This window comes from Cetorhinus maximus, chromosome 3 (assembly GCF_964194155.1).
Source record: "Cetorhinus maximus chromosome 3, sCetMax3.hap1.1, whole genome shotgun sequence".
Taxonomy (NCBI): domain Eukaryota; kingdom Metazoa; phylum Chordata; class Chondrichthyes; order Lamniformes; family Cetorhinidae; genus Cetorhinus; species Cetorhinus maximus.
This window is the reverse complement of record NC_135881.1, coordinates 84,185,894-84,201,416: the sequence shown is the minus strand read 5'-3', so window position 1 is coordinate 84,201,416 and position 15,523 is coordinate 84,185,894. Positions and strand designations below refer to the sequence as shown.

General features: G+C 46.0%; 1 protein-coding gene across 2 annotated transcripts in view; it reads left to right on the top strand.

Moving 5' to 3' along the window:
* Positions 1 to 15,523, top strand: part of tns3 (tensin 3) — a 493,703-nt gene that overhangs the window by 460,326 nt on the left and 17,854 nt on the right. The window contains exons 22-23 of one of the 2 annotated variants that reach the window (XM_078538616.1): positions 1,636 to 1,840; positions 14,246 to 14,931. In XM_078538616.1, coding sequence (XP_078394742.1) covers positions 1,636 to 1,840; positions 14,246 to 14,931 — 891 coding nt within the window. The remainder of the gene's footprint in view (positions 1 to 1,635; positions 1,841 to 14,245; positions 14,932 to 15,523) is intronic. The other variant, XM_078538617.1, reaches the window with a different exon arrangement.

The window sequence follows — 15,523 nt, the reverse complement described above, 5'->3', positions numbered from 1 at the left end:
TCCGCAGTTTTTTGCTTTTATCTTAGTATTTTTTCTCAATAGCGGGGAACACCTGCAGCCAGAAAATCAAAGTCACAATTATTCCTAAAGATTATACATGCATGGATGTTTCTCTTAAGTTACTGCTGCTTATGACCCACTCGTAGATGTAAATGAGACAAATTCCATGGTCCCAGCATGTTGTACAAATTGTCCTGTGACAAAAAGCGTTCATAACACTGTTAAGTTATGCTTGAGATTTGCTTCCAAATGACTGAGCCCATTTTTGAAAGAACACTGCTTTCAAGCATTTTTTTTTATTTAGCCAGGCTTAGAAATTAATACCTTCTCCAAAACTGAAAGTTCTGTGTCCTTTCCTCCCTTTTAAAATTTATGAAGGGGTGGAATTAAGTGAGTGCTTTTACTGCAGTGGAGGGAGTTTTGGAAAGAAGTCTGTTCACTTTCCAGCACCATGGAATTTTTTTGTGGTCCTAGGAAGACATACTAAACAAATGGAATATGTAGTATGGATACGCCAGGAAACAAAACAATTTACTGGGACACCTTTCCCTATAATACATTTCTCCTTATATTTATGAATCCATGCTTCCCATAAATTGTCCCAGGTAATCTAAATAATTGTCCTTGCCCTGTGTCTTTATCTTTTCGGAGCCAGGCACACATCTGCCATCTTCATAGATAAAAGGGTAAGCTATTGATATGAAATAGACATACAAGCTTATGCAAGCCCCTGTTTGAACAATTTCCAAACCCACTTGGAGAATAGTCTCTGATCTTAGAAAGTTATCCTTGCTATGTAAGGAATCTGGGCGGTCTTCATGTTCCATTGATTTTCAGATAGCTTTATCGCATCTTTGTGCTTGTGTCAACATGTTTGCAAGATTTTGCTCAAGAAAAAGCTTTTTCGTTATGATTTTACTTCTTAATGCTGATTTTGTCAGGTAGCTGTCTGTCTCTTTGTAAGTTAACTCTTTGAGTGCTCTATGAGGCTTTCAGTTTTGAAAACGAAAAAAAAGTTCTTCCTCTCTTGCACCATTTATAAAAGGATTTAAGTTTGTAAAATTCTAATTCAGAATATTGGCCGTTTTAAGAATATAGAGAACCATAAACTGTTTCTGAATTCACGTTTGTTTGGGAGTAAACCAAAAGCTGGAAAGTGGGTTAAGCGCTTTGTGCAGTGAATTGTACTGTTGATGTAAATAGTTTTGACATGTTATAAATACCAAACAAGCTGGTAAAGCAATCCGAAATTTATCTCAAATAGCTGGAGAAGTATTCTGCACTTTTTTAAATTAAGTGAACAAAATGTATAATTATTAGCTTTAGAAATAGAAGCTTAGCTGATCAGCAAGTAAGCAGCAAGTTACATGCTCCAATAATTTAATGGGTAAAGACATCACCTAATGTAAACTATGAAAACTGGCTAGGTTCCAGGTCAGGGCCCTGGTGTATCCTGAGTTGATTTGTAACTGGCCTCTTGCTGCGTTATAAGTAACTTGTGATTCCGGCTTTAATATACATTGATCCTGTATTGAACCCACTCATTTCTTTTCATTATGTAAAATACTGTTGGACTTGACAGCAAAACTGACCACAGTTATTTAAACTAACACCAAATGTACATTTACTCCACAGAACTCCGAAGTTACATGGAAGGCATCAACAACCATTCAGTAGTGCGTTCGGACAGCACTGTGGTGACAAACCCTATTCTGTACGGCAGTGATGCTTCAATGACTAATCCATCTTTGCAGCGACCTATTGGCTCAGTGTGCTCAGTTTCCACCAACAGCCAAGTCCCCAAGACAAACAGGTGGGACACCTTAAAAACTACATTCAGGTATATGTGCATATTCATGTGTTAACAGCTGCCAGTAAGAATGCAGTGTAACTTTTGTGTGGTTTATAGTCATATTAATTTATTGGTGGTATTAGAACTCAAATAAAAGATGAATTTGGAATCAGATGCATTTTCATTGATATAGGTTTTAAGAAGTTAATATTTTTAATTTCATCGTGTGGAGATGTATTTCACTAGGCAGTTGTTTCTGTTGATGCTGCATTCTCCAGAACCAGGAGGTCCCTAAAGTCAGGAGGATGCCTATTATTTGTTAATGGGTGTTTTTTTTTTAAGCCTTGCAAATACAGTAAAACATTTTGATATCACAGATTACTTCTTAGATGCAGATTTTTGTTTAAAGTTAGCACCTCAAATGTTGAAGGACCTGTTTCTCCAGTTTATAATTTTTGATTTTCACCAATCACTACATATGCCTATACATAGAACTATATCCCAAAAAAATTCAAATGCTGCTTATTTTTACTATGTTGCCTGCAATTGTGAGGAAGATCAGTGGATCATTCCAGTCCTCTGGACCAGGCCGGTGTTTACATTGTTAAGACATTGATGGACAATGTGTAGTAAGAGGGTTGCCTCTTTTTTTTAGGAATAATGTAACAAGCGTGGGGAGCTCATACTCCCAAATGCAAGCTAGTTGGGTTAATAATTTAGTAATTATATGAATATGAAGGTAAATAAGATCTGCTGAATTTAAATTCATTAGGAAATGTGCTTTCTTCTGCATGATAGCTTCTCCATACATAACAGAGTTTAGCCTAGCTCAGTAAATTGTGAGGAGCCTGCAGTTTTGTGTGTAGATGAAAACATTGTCGTAATGCTTTGATTATGCACAGTCATAGGTGGTCTCCTGCACCTACATCATAATAAAACTCAAGGACTTTGTTGATTTTTTTTGTTCCTTGTGGCAGACCTCATGACAAAAGTTTTGAGGCTAAAAGACTTTGTATGTTGATTTTTTATTGCAACATCTACAAGCTGTCTCCCACTGTTTATGTTGTTAAATCCATTTGTCACAGACCAGTGGCAGATTTGTAGATCCAGTTGATACTGAGAGTTCAGGCTGACAACCTGGTCCCCAAAAAATGGATTTAACAGCATAAACATCAGGGGCCAACTTAATTAAATGACCAATATAAAAACACATGAAGTCTACATTTCTTGATTTGATCATTCAAACAGAATATCACATGTGCTAGTAGTTAATCTAACTGTCTATATTTCACAGGGCAGAATTGTCTCATTGGCGTGCGGGGGCGGGACCCGCACGCCGACGCATAAAATACACGTGGTGATGTCGGGCGAGCAACCCTACATTGCCACGTGCCATCGCGATATTATGTTAGGCGGGTGCGTAATGATATCCGATGCGCGCCCGCATATAATTAACGGGCCACTTAAGGCCCTTGAGGCGCAAATTGACGGCGATTTTTCGCCGCGCATGCAATCTTCGGGTCGGCGCACGGGCGCAACGGGCAAACAGGTAGGACACGTTTGTATAAACCTCATCCACGGGCAGGATAACAGGGCTTAGTGGGGTCGTGAGTGTGCACTGTCAAATATTGATTTTTTAGAGTTACTGATGTTTGCCTGTGAGATTTGCAATATTTCAAAACGCAGACCAGCTGCTTGGACTGGACTCTCAACCTTCAGTCCAGCACTCTGCAGTGAAGAATCTTTTTTGGGCCTGCAGGTTTCAGGAACCCTTCCGTTAGCCTGGGAATGGGAGTTGAACTCCCCACTGGAGGCACCTCCTCTGAGGAGGAAGGGAGGGCTAGAAGGGGAAGGAGGCCAGGAGTGCACATTCAGCCTCCAGGGGAGCCACCTCTGGGAGGACAGGCGCAGGCACAGGGGGCAGAAGGGGCTGCAGACGACGCCACTATCCTGCTGCCAGGGTGTACAGGCGGCGAAGCAGCTACCTCAATATGTCAGAGGTGCAGTGCCGAAGGAGGCTCCGTCTCTCAAGGGAGACAGTCAACTATATCTGTCAGATGATTGGGCCTGAGATTTCCACTAACTGTGTGGGTGGACACCCCATGCCAGTGGCTCTAAAGGTCATAGCTGCCCTCAACTTCTATGCCTCTGGCTCCTTCCAGGGCTTGGTGGGTGATCTTTGCAATGTCTCCCAATCCGTTGTCCACACTTGTGTCAAGCAGGTTACAGATGCTCTGTTCAGGTGTGCATTGACCTTCATCCACTACCATTGGGATCAGGCAAGCCAGACACACCGAGCCAGAAGCTTCGCAGCCATTGCTGGCTTCCCCCGCGTCCAGGGTGCAATAGACTGTACACATGTGGCCATCAAGGAGCCAGTAGGTGAGCCTGGTGCCTTGGTCAGCAGGAAGGGATTCCAATCCATGAACGTGCAGATAGTGTGTGTTCATAAGCTGCAGATTCTGCAAGTCTGTGCAAGGTACCCAAGCAGCTCCCATGATGCCTACATCCTCACATTCCCAGGTGCCGGGGCTCTTCAGTGCTCCAACCCGGCTGCATGGATGGCTGCTGGGTGACAAGGGCTATCCCCTCAGAACGGAAGTTGAGCAGCGGTACAATCGGAGCCATGCCTCCACATGGGCTGTGGTGGAGAGAGCCATCGGCCTTCTCAAAATACGCTTCCGATGCCTGGACCACTCAGAGGGCAGCTCCAGTACTCCCCACTTCGTGTTTTGGTGAAAGTGGTTGCATGCTGCGCTCTCCACAATCTTGCGCTGAAAAGGGGTGGGGGGTGGGGGGGCGCTGTGGACGACGAAGACGTAGACGCATTGGCTGCGGCTGCACACGATGAGTCCAGCAGTGAGTCTGAGGATGAGCATGCACAGGGCAATGCTGAGGGGGTTGATGCTGACCCAGGCATACTGCAGGGGAGACTTTAATCCAACGAATCTTCAGCTAGAACACCGCAGATGGACCTCCAGGACAAGCCTGGGCTGCAGGCTCCATACTTGATACCTGAGTGCAAAATCTGCCTGGATAGGAACATTAACTAAGGGCCTTGTTAATAAAGCTGAATGTCCCACAAATCACTCATAACGTTATTGGTAACTATCTACTTGCAGAAGAAAAGAGGCACCCTCAGCCATGGTGACATGTCTGAATTTAATATTATAACAAAAGGAACTTAAAAAAATAAAATGACAAAGGTGTTAAACGTCACACCAACTCATAAAGACCTCATTGCGGGCCAACACAAAAACAACAGGGATAAACCCGTGGTGTGCCTAAAGTGCCTTATGTTTACATTTTCTGGGTGCTACGTCTTGGTGCTGCCCCCTCACTGGGAGTGGCATCTGAGACAGCCTGCTCACTCTGCTGTCCTGTTGGCCTTGATGATCTTGCCGATCGTCCTCTGGCCCATGGAGCCTGTGCTGGCCCTGCCTTGGAGGGAAATGCCAGTTCCACAGCTGGCATCTCCCCAGCCGTCGCAGCCGCATCGGATGCAACGGTCACTGGCAGAGGAGCTGCTGCCCTCATCCGGAGTGCCCTGAGAGGTGCCCACAGAGTCGACAGGCAGCTGTTGCGCCGACGTGAGGTCACATCAGACCTCCCTGCTCACCGTAGATGGATGGGCACCCAGCTGGGAAACTTGGTGCCCAGACCATCTCCCACACTGGCACTGCCCAGCTGAGGTCAATGCTGATGTGGGGGCTTGCTGGTCCGAGCGCACCCCCAGGAAGCCCTGATTGGTCTCCTGGAGGAGCCTCTCCATGAGAGTTGCCACTCTCTCCATGGAGGGCGCATGGCACTCGGCCATGAGGCTCATTGCATTGGGGCTGGTCCACGTAGGCTCCTCCACCATGGACACCAAGCGAAGCACAGCCTCATGTATCTCCCCCAGATGCTCCCACACATCCGGTCGTGTTTCCTGCGTTTGCTGCATCGCGGATGAATCCAGAGGCACATCATCAGCCATCAACTGAGCATGTGCCTGGTCCCCTGCAGTCCTCCGACTGCTAGCGCCATGGGCACTCTCTGTCTCTGCCAGCTCCTCCAGCGACTGTGAAGTGCCCTCACCGCTGTGCCCCAGGACACTAGCTGATGATCTAATCCCCACCGAGGTGCGAGTATCTGCGCTGGTGCCTGCCTGGCAGAGATGGTGTTATGCTGGTGAGTCCGAGACATCAGGGCTCTCAGGTGTGAGAGGGGGTCCCTGCTGCTCCTCCTCCCGGCCCTGCTCCGGTGATGCTGAAAGGAAGAACAAGGACATTTGATTAGTTAATGTGAAGACAATGACAAAGTGCATCCATGTTCCCCGGATCATTATGAGCTCATTCTTCCATAAGCAATGGTCAAACCATGTTGCAAACTTCAATCACTGAACATTCAGCACTGCCATGGCTGTGAGAACAATGGTGGCCTCACTGCTGGGCAAACATACCTGCCTGTGGCACACCAGCCTCACCAACACCGGTGGACCTGGGTGCATGGCACCTCTACAGATCTAGGGCCTCCTGCTCGAAGTGGCTGAGAATCACTAACTGGGCCGGCTTGCCGCCAGTCCTCACCCGTTCGGTGATGTTATGTGCATTCTTCTCCTGAAAAGGAGAGAAGAGCATTGATTAGTGCTACTTGTACCTGGACTCTCTTCGCGGACGGTCCACCCCAACCAGAGTGGGACATTGCAGGGCTCCAGAGCCTCCTCACCCCGCAGCTGCCGAACACTCACACCAAGATGCTCGGCCTGTCACCCCCCCGAACACACACACCACCACCACCACCACCCCCCCCACCCCCCAACTCCCCACCCCCTTGGCCAAATGCTGCCTACATCACATTAGGCACCACAAGGCCTCAGCTTCCATAGCAAGGAGGCGCAGGCACGTGGAGCGCAGAGGACAGCAGATCGATCGGTGCCACACCACCTTGAAGCTCTCCTCCCAGCATCACCCTCACTTTGACATGTCCTGGAGTTCCAGCACTGCGCCTAGGGATAGCTCCTCCAGGTTGCCCCCAGAACAGTCATGTGAGCCTCAGTGTACCACATGCTGTGGGTGCAGAACCCATCTCTTCACCACCCTCTCAGGGTGACCTCATCATGAGTAATGTCTGCTGGCCCACCCAGCGAAGGACACATGCCGTCAATGATTCAATGCAGTCGCTACACTCAGACTTGGGGGGGCATGGGCAGGGGGTGCACCAGGGGGGAAAGCCTACCTACTAGGTTAAGTGACCATTGCCAACATGGTGCTCTCCCTTCCCAAGCGCAACAGGTCATTGAAGCGTTTGCGGCACTGGATCCAGGTGCGTCGCACCACATCGTGGGAGCTCACCACCTCCACCACCTCCTCCCAGGCATGTTTGGTCATGCGGGGGGGCCTCCTCCTCCCATCCTGGGGTACAAGCACCTCCCACCGTGCTGCCACCTCCTCAAGGAGGGCAGCAAGGCAATCATCAGAAAAATGAGGGGCACAATGCCCCCCTACCCTACCCTCCTGTCTGGCCTGCTCACCAGCAACGCACTGGGGAGCCCTTCCAGTAGCCGTTTTTCACAACCTTTGAAAGGCTGCAGCAACTTTTTAAAACAGGTCACCGGGTCACCATTGGACCCGGTGGTCATTGCAGTCACGCCGCCGCCCGCCCGCTCTCACTGCCCTCGGGAGCCGCGATTCACAGTGGGCCGGCCGTAATTGACCCAGCCGTGTAAAATGGCGCCGCGGACCTGATCAAGGTGTCCGTGCCCGTTCCTGCACGGCCCGCCCGACAGGCAGAAAATTCTGCCCATAGAATGATTGTGTACAGAAGTGACCCAATCAGTTCATTGTTCCTGTGCCAGTTTTTGAAAAAGCTATCCATTTAGTTCCATCACTGTACTCTTTCCTCATATCCCGGAAAACTCTTCCCCTTCCAGTATTTATCCAATTCGTTTTGAAAGTTTCTATTGAAACTGCTTCCACCAGCCTTTCAGATAGGGCCTTCCATAACAATTCACTGTGCTGTATAAAACAATGCTTCCCCATGTCGCATCTGGTTATTTTTGCTGGTCACTTCCAAATCTGTGACTGAAACAATGAGCAGAATTTTGCCCTTGGTGGGCGGGCGGGCCCCACCGGCTCGGCGGTGGGCGGGCAGCTGATCACCGCCGAAGCGGGTCCCGCCACCATTTTAAGTGGGCGGGCCAATTAAGGCAATGCGCTCGCGGTGCGAGTGGGCGGGGGGGGATGGATTCCCCAACTGTCAGAGTGCGCTGTTTCACACATGCGAGCGAAGGAGCGCACATCTCCCTGAGACTAAGTGCTGCCTCAGGGAGAGAGCTGACAGTTTTTGAAAGTTTAAAAATAGAAAAATGAAAAAATTATTAACATGTCCCCTTCACGTGACAATGTCACTCAAGATGGGACATGTTAATAAATATCACATAAACTTTATTAAAGTTTTTTAAAACCGACCTGAAACCTCATCCTGCCGGTGGATGAGTTTTCATGTTTTTTCAGGAGCCCGCTGGGGCTCCTGGCCTGCCCACTGGACAGGCAGGGCCTTTAATTGGGCTAACTACCCTGTCAATGGCCACAATTGGCCATTGACAGGTCAGCAGGCGGACAGCTGATCGCAATGTTCCCTCGCCTCCCTGAACATTTAAATGGTTCCCCCCGACGTCATCCCGTGTCATTTTTGCGTCGGTGAGCGAGCCCCTCCCCCAGCTCGCCGACGGCAAAATTCTGCCCTGTGGGTGGAATCTTCCCAGATTTGCACAAAGTGCGGTAGCGGGCGGGAAAACAGTCGCTTTACCTGCTCTCTGCAATATTGGGTTTTTGCACTGTATGGTCTCATTCCCAGCGCATTAATTATTGCAGCCACAGGAAACATGGCGTCTCGCTGGCGGGCAGCCTCCAATTTGCCTACTACACCATTACCTCATCGCTCCCTCATGCAGGGCACCACATTTAAACTGCAGCCACACGTGCACTTTTCAATGCTTTCAGACCATGACTGCTCCGGTGAAGACATGGCCCCAAAAGCCAAGAAGACTGCTGTCCCTCCGATTTACTGACATATCCCTGGGACACCACCTGGGTGTCATGGAGGTCCACCGTGATGCCCTCTGCCTCAGTACTGGCCGCAGGAGGCCCATTCCTCTCACCACTCCGGCTTGGGAGACAATGGCAGAGGCGGTCAGTGCCAATGCTGCACACAGGAGGTTGGCCATTCAGTGCAGAAAACGGATGAATGATCTCATCCATGTCGCCAGGGTAAGGGTGACCATCTCATCATTCTAAACTCACACACTCACAAGGCCATCACACATTCACTGGCATCTCACTCACTGCCAGCTCAAGGGACATCACCACTCATCCTCTCATACACACCCTCACATCTCCATCTGGCCTCATCTCCCCTGGAGACTGCCTCCTCAGCCCTCACCATCTTGAGGCCACTTGCACAGATCAACATGTGTCCCCACACACACCCTGGGATACACCCTTCCCCAGTACAGCCCTCGCCCTGCAGCCTCTTCTCTTGCATGAGGCCACTGTTCCCTCTTCCCCTAACAAGGCCTTGCACTGCAGCCGTTGAAAAGCCACCCCCGTCTTACAGCTGCTCTGGTAGGTAGAGTCCTGTCCGTGAGCCCCCTAAAAGAGATGTGGTGCTGTCTGTGAAGCCTGGTGCTGATGACTGCGAATGCTGACTGAAGCAAGGTAGGCAAACAAACCTCGAAGTCCTGAACGAAGTGCAGCTCACCAGGTGCACGTCTCTTATGTACAGTTGTGAAACACGTTGGCGTGTGCCCGGATGACCCAGCAATGGGGAATGATTCCTGTGCGCAGGACTTATACTGAGATGCTAATGCATTGAAATTAGGTTGCCGGCGTGCAGTAGTGGGAATTGCGGCCCGCCATTGACGGTTGGAGCGACGGCATGAAACCAATTCTTGGTCTTCTCACCATATTGTGCCCCCTCACCTGCCATGACACACAATGTCAACGGGGCTGGAACATTCCGGCATGTTTTTCCCTATTTACTTAATCAGCACCATTCATGATTTTGAACACCTCTATCAAATTACCCTTTAACTTTCTCTGCTCTGAAAAGAACAATCCAGCTTCCCCTTTCTCTTTACATAACTGAAGTCCTGCATTTCTGGTACTATTCTAGCAAATCAGATATGGTAGTGTAGTAGTTATGCTATAGTTCTAGTAAACCAGAGGGGTCTGGACGAACAATGGGGTGACATGCATTCAAATCCCATTACAGCAGCTGGAGAATTGTAGTTTAGTTAATTAAATAAATCTGCAATAAAAAGCTGGTAGCAGTAATGATGAGCAAGAAACTACTGGATTTGTGGTTAAAACACATCTGGTTCACTACTAAAACAAAAATACCTAGAAAAACTCAGCAGGTCTGGCAGCATTTGTGGAGAGGAGTACAGTTAATGTTTCGAGTCCGAATGACCCTTCTCCTCTCCACTGATGCTGCCAGACCTGCTGAGTTTTTCCAGGTATTTTTGTTTTTGTTTTGAATTTCCAACATCCGCAGTTTTTTGCTTTTATCTCTGGTTCACTACTGTTCTTTAGGGAATGAAATTTGCCATCCATACCCAGACTGATCTATATGTAACTTCAGATTCGCAGCAATGAGGTTGACTCTTAATTGCCCTCTAAAATGGCCTGGGAAACCACTCAATTGTCAAGAATGAGGCTTTGCCAATGAAGCCCACTTTTTGTGAATAAATAAAAATAATCTACATCCTCTGGAAGGCTTTAGCACCTTAGCCCAGATTTTGTGGCCAGCAATGAAGGCATGCACTCACTGCTCATCACGGTTAGCACTGTGGACATACCAACCCTACACGGACTGCAGCAGTTCCACAAGGCAGTTTACCACAAACTTCTCCATGGCAATTAGAGATGGGTTATAAATGCAGTCCTTGCCAGTAACCCCCACATCCCGAAAATGAATTAAAAAAGGCTCCCTAAAGATTTTTTGGCAGGCTTTTGAGTGGCAGTAGAGAGAGAGAGGGAGACAGAGGCTTTTGAGTGGCACTTCATAGATCCTAAAGATAATTTACAGCACAGCGTCATCTATGGGGTTGGGGTGTGGTGGCTTGTGGCATGTGAGAATGGGACACACAACATTGAGGATCTTCAATCAATCAACATTAACGAACCCTCACCGAAGCACACAGCGTCTGAGAAAGTATAAATTGGAATATCAAATTCATTTTGAAATTATATGGAGAACATGAAATAAAGAAAAAGATGGGATTATAAGAGAGAGAGATACAAAGAGTCATTCAAATAATTTAAATCTCCAACATCAGTTACGTTCTGAAAGAATGAGATTCCATAATTGTAAAATTAAATTTTCAGTACCAGAGAGGTTATCACAGTAATTAGGACTTTATATCGTTAAAATATTCACTTACACTTGAATGCATCAGCTCTAACTTTTTCTTGTGTGTACCATAACTTCATGTCCTTACACACATTTCAATGGCGAGTCTATCAGCAAGATGCCAGTGCAATGAGGCTTGTGGAGTAGCAGGATAAATTGGATGGTGATTTTGGTGTTATATGAACTCCAGAGATTGCCTTCCAATTAACTCCATAATAATGGTGGGTCCTGTTGATCTCACTGTTATTCTTAATACAAAATCCATGTCTTTGTTTATTTTAGGATTCCAGAGGCAAATTTTTAATAGCGTTTAGGTGAAAAGTATGTCTGGCCTTGGTCATGAGCGTCGTCAATCATGAGTGTACATTGTATCTTGTACAATGTTTAAAGCTTTCAATGGGTTTGGCACAGACCTGCTGATGCAACTATGGAAGCACTTAGTTTACATGGATATGAGTGGTATGTTTCATGGCTTTGTGCTGAAGGCAAGAGCATTGCTGGGACACATTCTTTGCCTGACTCTGCCTTTCTAATCTTTTTAGCTCTTATGTGCTCTTGCTCTTGTTTGTTTCTGCCTACTTTATTTGCTGTCTGAATTACTATCTAGGGAGCATAGAATTAATCACCAGTGTCATCATACCACCTAAGCAACCTAGCTTTTCTTTGTTCTGTATGCTTGACCTGGAAAGGTCTTCCGAGTATAATATTTTCCAGAGTTCATTGATACTTCAGTTTCTAAGGAACCTGAAAAATGCAAAAGCTCAAACATGCCTGATATATTAAGACACTGCTTCATTATTACTGTGTCCTTTCCATGACTCCTCATATGGTTGCCAAGTAAAGGTAATTATGAAATATGCAGGATTTAGAAAGGTCATTGAAGGTTAGAGAATGGCATGCAAGATGCTGTGCCCTAAATTAATATTCAAATAAAGCTCCCATTTGTTCGAGGCAGACACTGCCAATAACAGCATTCCTAGCCCACAGGAAATGATGTGTGAAAAATAGTTGGCAGAGTTCCAGAGTTACAGATCTTTACTTGCTTTTCTGATCGGAGTCAGGCAATTTGTGCTCACATATTTGACAACACTGATTCGAAAATATAGGCTTTGCTGCCAAGGTGAGATACAATCTGGTGAGTTGACCAAGAGCTCCTTCAGTGTTGTCACCAGGATTTCTGTAAAATAAAATGGCAGATGACACTGCCCGAATGGGTATCACTTTTTCAAGCAGCAAAATGGCGGAATGGCTAGTTTGAAAATGTGCATGTGCTTCATTTCTTTCTGCCAGAGTAAAGAGCATTCTTTTATTTTGCTCCTATTTGTTTCCTTACATTTTAGCTTTCCTTTCAGAACAATTTCTGAATTTCCAACCCTTTCTTTTTCTTTCAATAAAGTACTTGGTATACAAAATGTTAACATGATGGGGGTGAATTTTCTGGGGGTTCTTCAACTCGTCCATTGTAAATTTGATGGAAGAGCCACAGAAACGCTGGAAGAACAGCAAAAATACCTTTATAACATATTCATGGAGTTCCCATAGCTTTTCTGAAAAAAATTGTGGCAAGAGAGTCTCTGGAGCTTCCCTTATATATCCTATATTGGACAACAGCCACATAACCTCTCCCCACAGCAGTTTACACCGCAAAGCAAAGGCAGCCATGGTGCATAGGCCATCCTTCTCTCCACATAAGCACACATTAAAGCAGGAAGGTTTTCTTCTTGCATGTGCTGGGAGGAGCTCCTAAAACACAGGGTAAATGAAGTACAACGTCAACAGCAGTCACGATCCGCAGTTTCACATAGCACAACAGAAAAACAGATACATTGCGCTTCCTTCCCACACTCGAAAATAGAACCCACAAAACGCCTGCAAAAAAAACTCATCACACCCATCAAACAAAAGGAAAAAACTGCCCACAAAAAAATTACAAGATTTAGAACCTTATATTTATGAAGTCTTAAATTTGGACCCTGGTTCATTTTCAGTTAATCTCTCTCTTTTCTCTCTCTCTCTTAAATCTATTCCAGTCCTCTCTGTCCACCAACAATTCAGCTTTCTTCTCTATTTCATGCTCACAGTTCAAGTCTAAGTCTAGTGTTTGAATCCAGGATGCTGGGACTCCTGTCAGTGTCGGCAGAACTGACAAGTACCTACAAAGGTATTTTAAAATTTTGAGGCAAGGTTATGACAACACAAGAACTGTCTGCTCACTGGTAAACTGATGATCATTGGAGGCTGTGTGAGAGAGAGAGCACAGCAGGAGACTGCAACTTACAAATCATTGAGTGGAACTTAAGTGGTGAAGGCTGCAACAAAACATGGTGAGGACTTCATTTGGGCAGCCAGCATTCTGCATGACCTTGGCTCATGTGAACAAAGGGGCATTCTCGGAGGAAAACCAGTCAAACAGTCCTTCACCCAAAATAACTGAAGGTTAACTTTTAAGTATGAATTCCATTCATTTTAATGGTAGAATTTGAGAATAAACAAAGTCAAACTAGTAGATTAGTCTGGATTCTTTACATCTAGACAATGTTGGTCAAAATTCACCATTATTCCAGCATAAGATTGAGCTGAACAATTGCTAATTCCAGATTCGGAGATGCAATAACTTATGGTAGTTCTAGAAAATTAGACAGCACTTGTATGTTAAATATTTTATTTAACCTTTCAGTGGATTTATTCATGATCAAATGATTTAGGTTTATACTCTACACTTAAGAGGCTGAATTTCTTCAATGAGTAAACTGTGAATGAGATGTTGGGTTTTCCTCAAAGATGAAGTGGATCTGAATTGCCATGCAAGCCATAACACTCGAACCTAGTGACTGAAGCACTGGAGAGATGAATATGATTGATTTTCATGCATGATTTTCATTCATCTTAATGGTAGATTTTAACAATAGATAACAAAATGGGATGCTCACAAATACACTGCCTGAGAGGAGATATGATCCATTTCTTCGAAGTTTGAAGAGACAAGGATAAGAGAGGTTTCATACTGGATTTGTGTACTAATAAATGTTTTTTTTTGTACATTATCTCTTTTCTCCCCAGTAGCCCACCTGCCTGGTCAGAGAGTGCCCAGAAAGGAGTGCCACCAGTAACGGGGGCTAGCAGATCAACGGAAAGCTACCTTGGTTCTTCAGAGTTTGGTGTTAACTTGGGAAGTCCACCACAGGAGGCCTCTATCGTGTCACAGTTTTCTTCTCCGGGATCACAAGTTGTCTCTCCTAACAACCACTCTATTCACATGAGTAATCCTGAGAGCCTCACTTCAAACTTACAACAAGATAGTGCTGGAGGAACCCCTACATTGCTTCATTTGGCTGCAGATTCCAGTAACCAGGGTTACCAGCACTACAGTGTCAGCAGTGGACATCAGTATGATGGAGAACAAGCCACACTATCTAGTCTTTCTATAAGATCAAACAACACCACTTCAAACATGAACTCCTCGGCGACTGGTTTCCTGGGTAATGGTAGTCTGCAAGAGGGAGTACTTACAGCAGTTATTGGGCAGGCACAAAGCAATGCAACACTAATGAATGATGCTTTGAGTCTGAATGTGCACCCTCCACTGCCAGAGAAGAAAAGGATTTCTGAGGGGGATCATTCATTTACCTCCATCTCACCAGCTTCAAGTGGCTTTTCAAGTCCCCACAGTGGAAGTACAATCAGCATTCCATTCCCCAGTGTCCTTCCTGACTTTTCTAAAGTCGTAAATACTTCTGTTGTACGAGGTAAATGCTGTGATTTTTATTTCCAATATTTAGTCGTTTAAAAGATTCTATATCCAATCACGTTTACAGAAAATGAATGATGCTTTTATTTAAATACTCGACCTTTGTCATCCAATTGTGTTTACAGCGATTTAATGTTCCTTCTTATATAAATTAGTTTCACTTGTGGCTACCAACCTTTCACTTGGTAGGCTTATGTTTTGAATGTGTTTTTCAGTCAGTTCTGGGGTTTTACTTGGAGCTGGTGTACTTGGTCACCGCCTTTGTCCCTTCCGACACGGCGTGCTTGGCCAGTTCCCCGGGCAGCAGCAGGCGCACGGCGGTCTGGATCTCCCGGGAGCTGATGGTGCAGCGTTTGTTGTAATGGGCCAGGTGGGAAGCCTCACCCACGATGCGCTCGAAAATATCGCTCACGAACGAGTTCATGATGCTCATGGCCTTGGAGGAGATGCCGGTGTCGGGGTGAACCTGCTTCATCACTTTGTAGATGTAGATGGCGTAACTCTCCTTCCTCGACTTTCGCCGCTTCTTGCCGCCCTTCACTACCGGTTTCTTTAAGGCTTTCTTGCCTCCCTTCTTGGGAGCTGGTTTG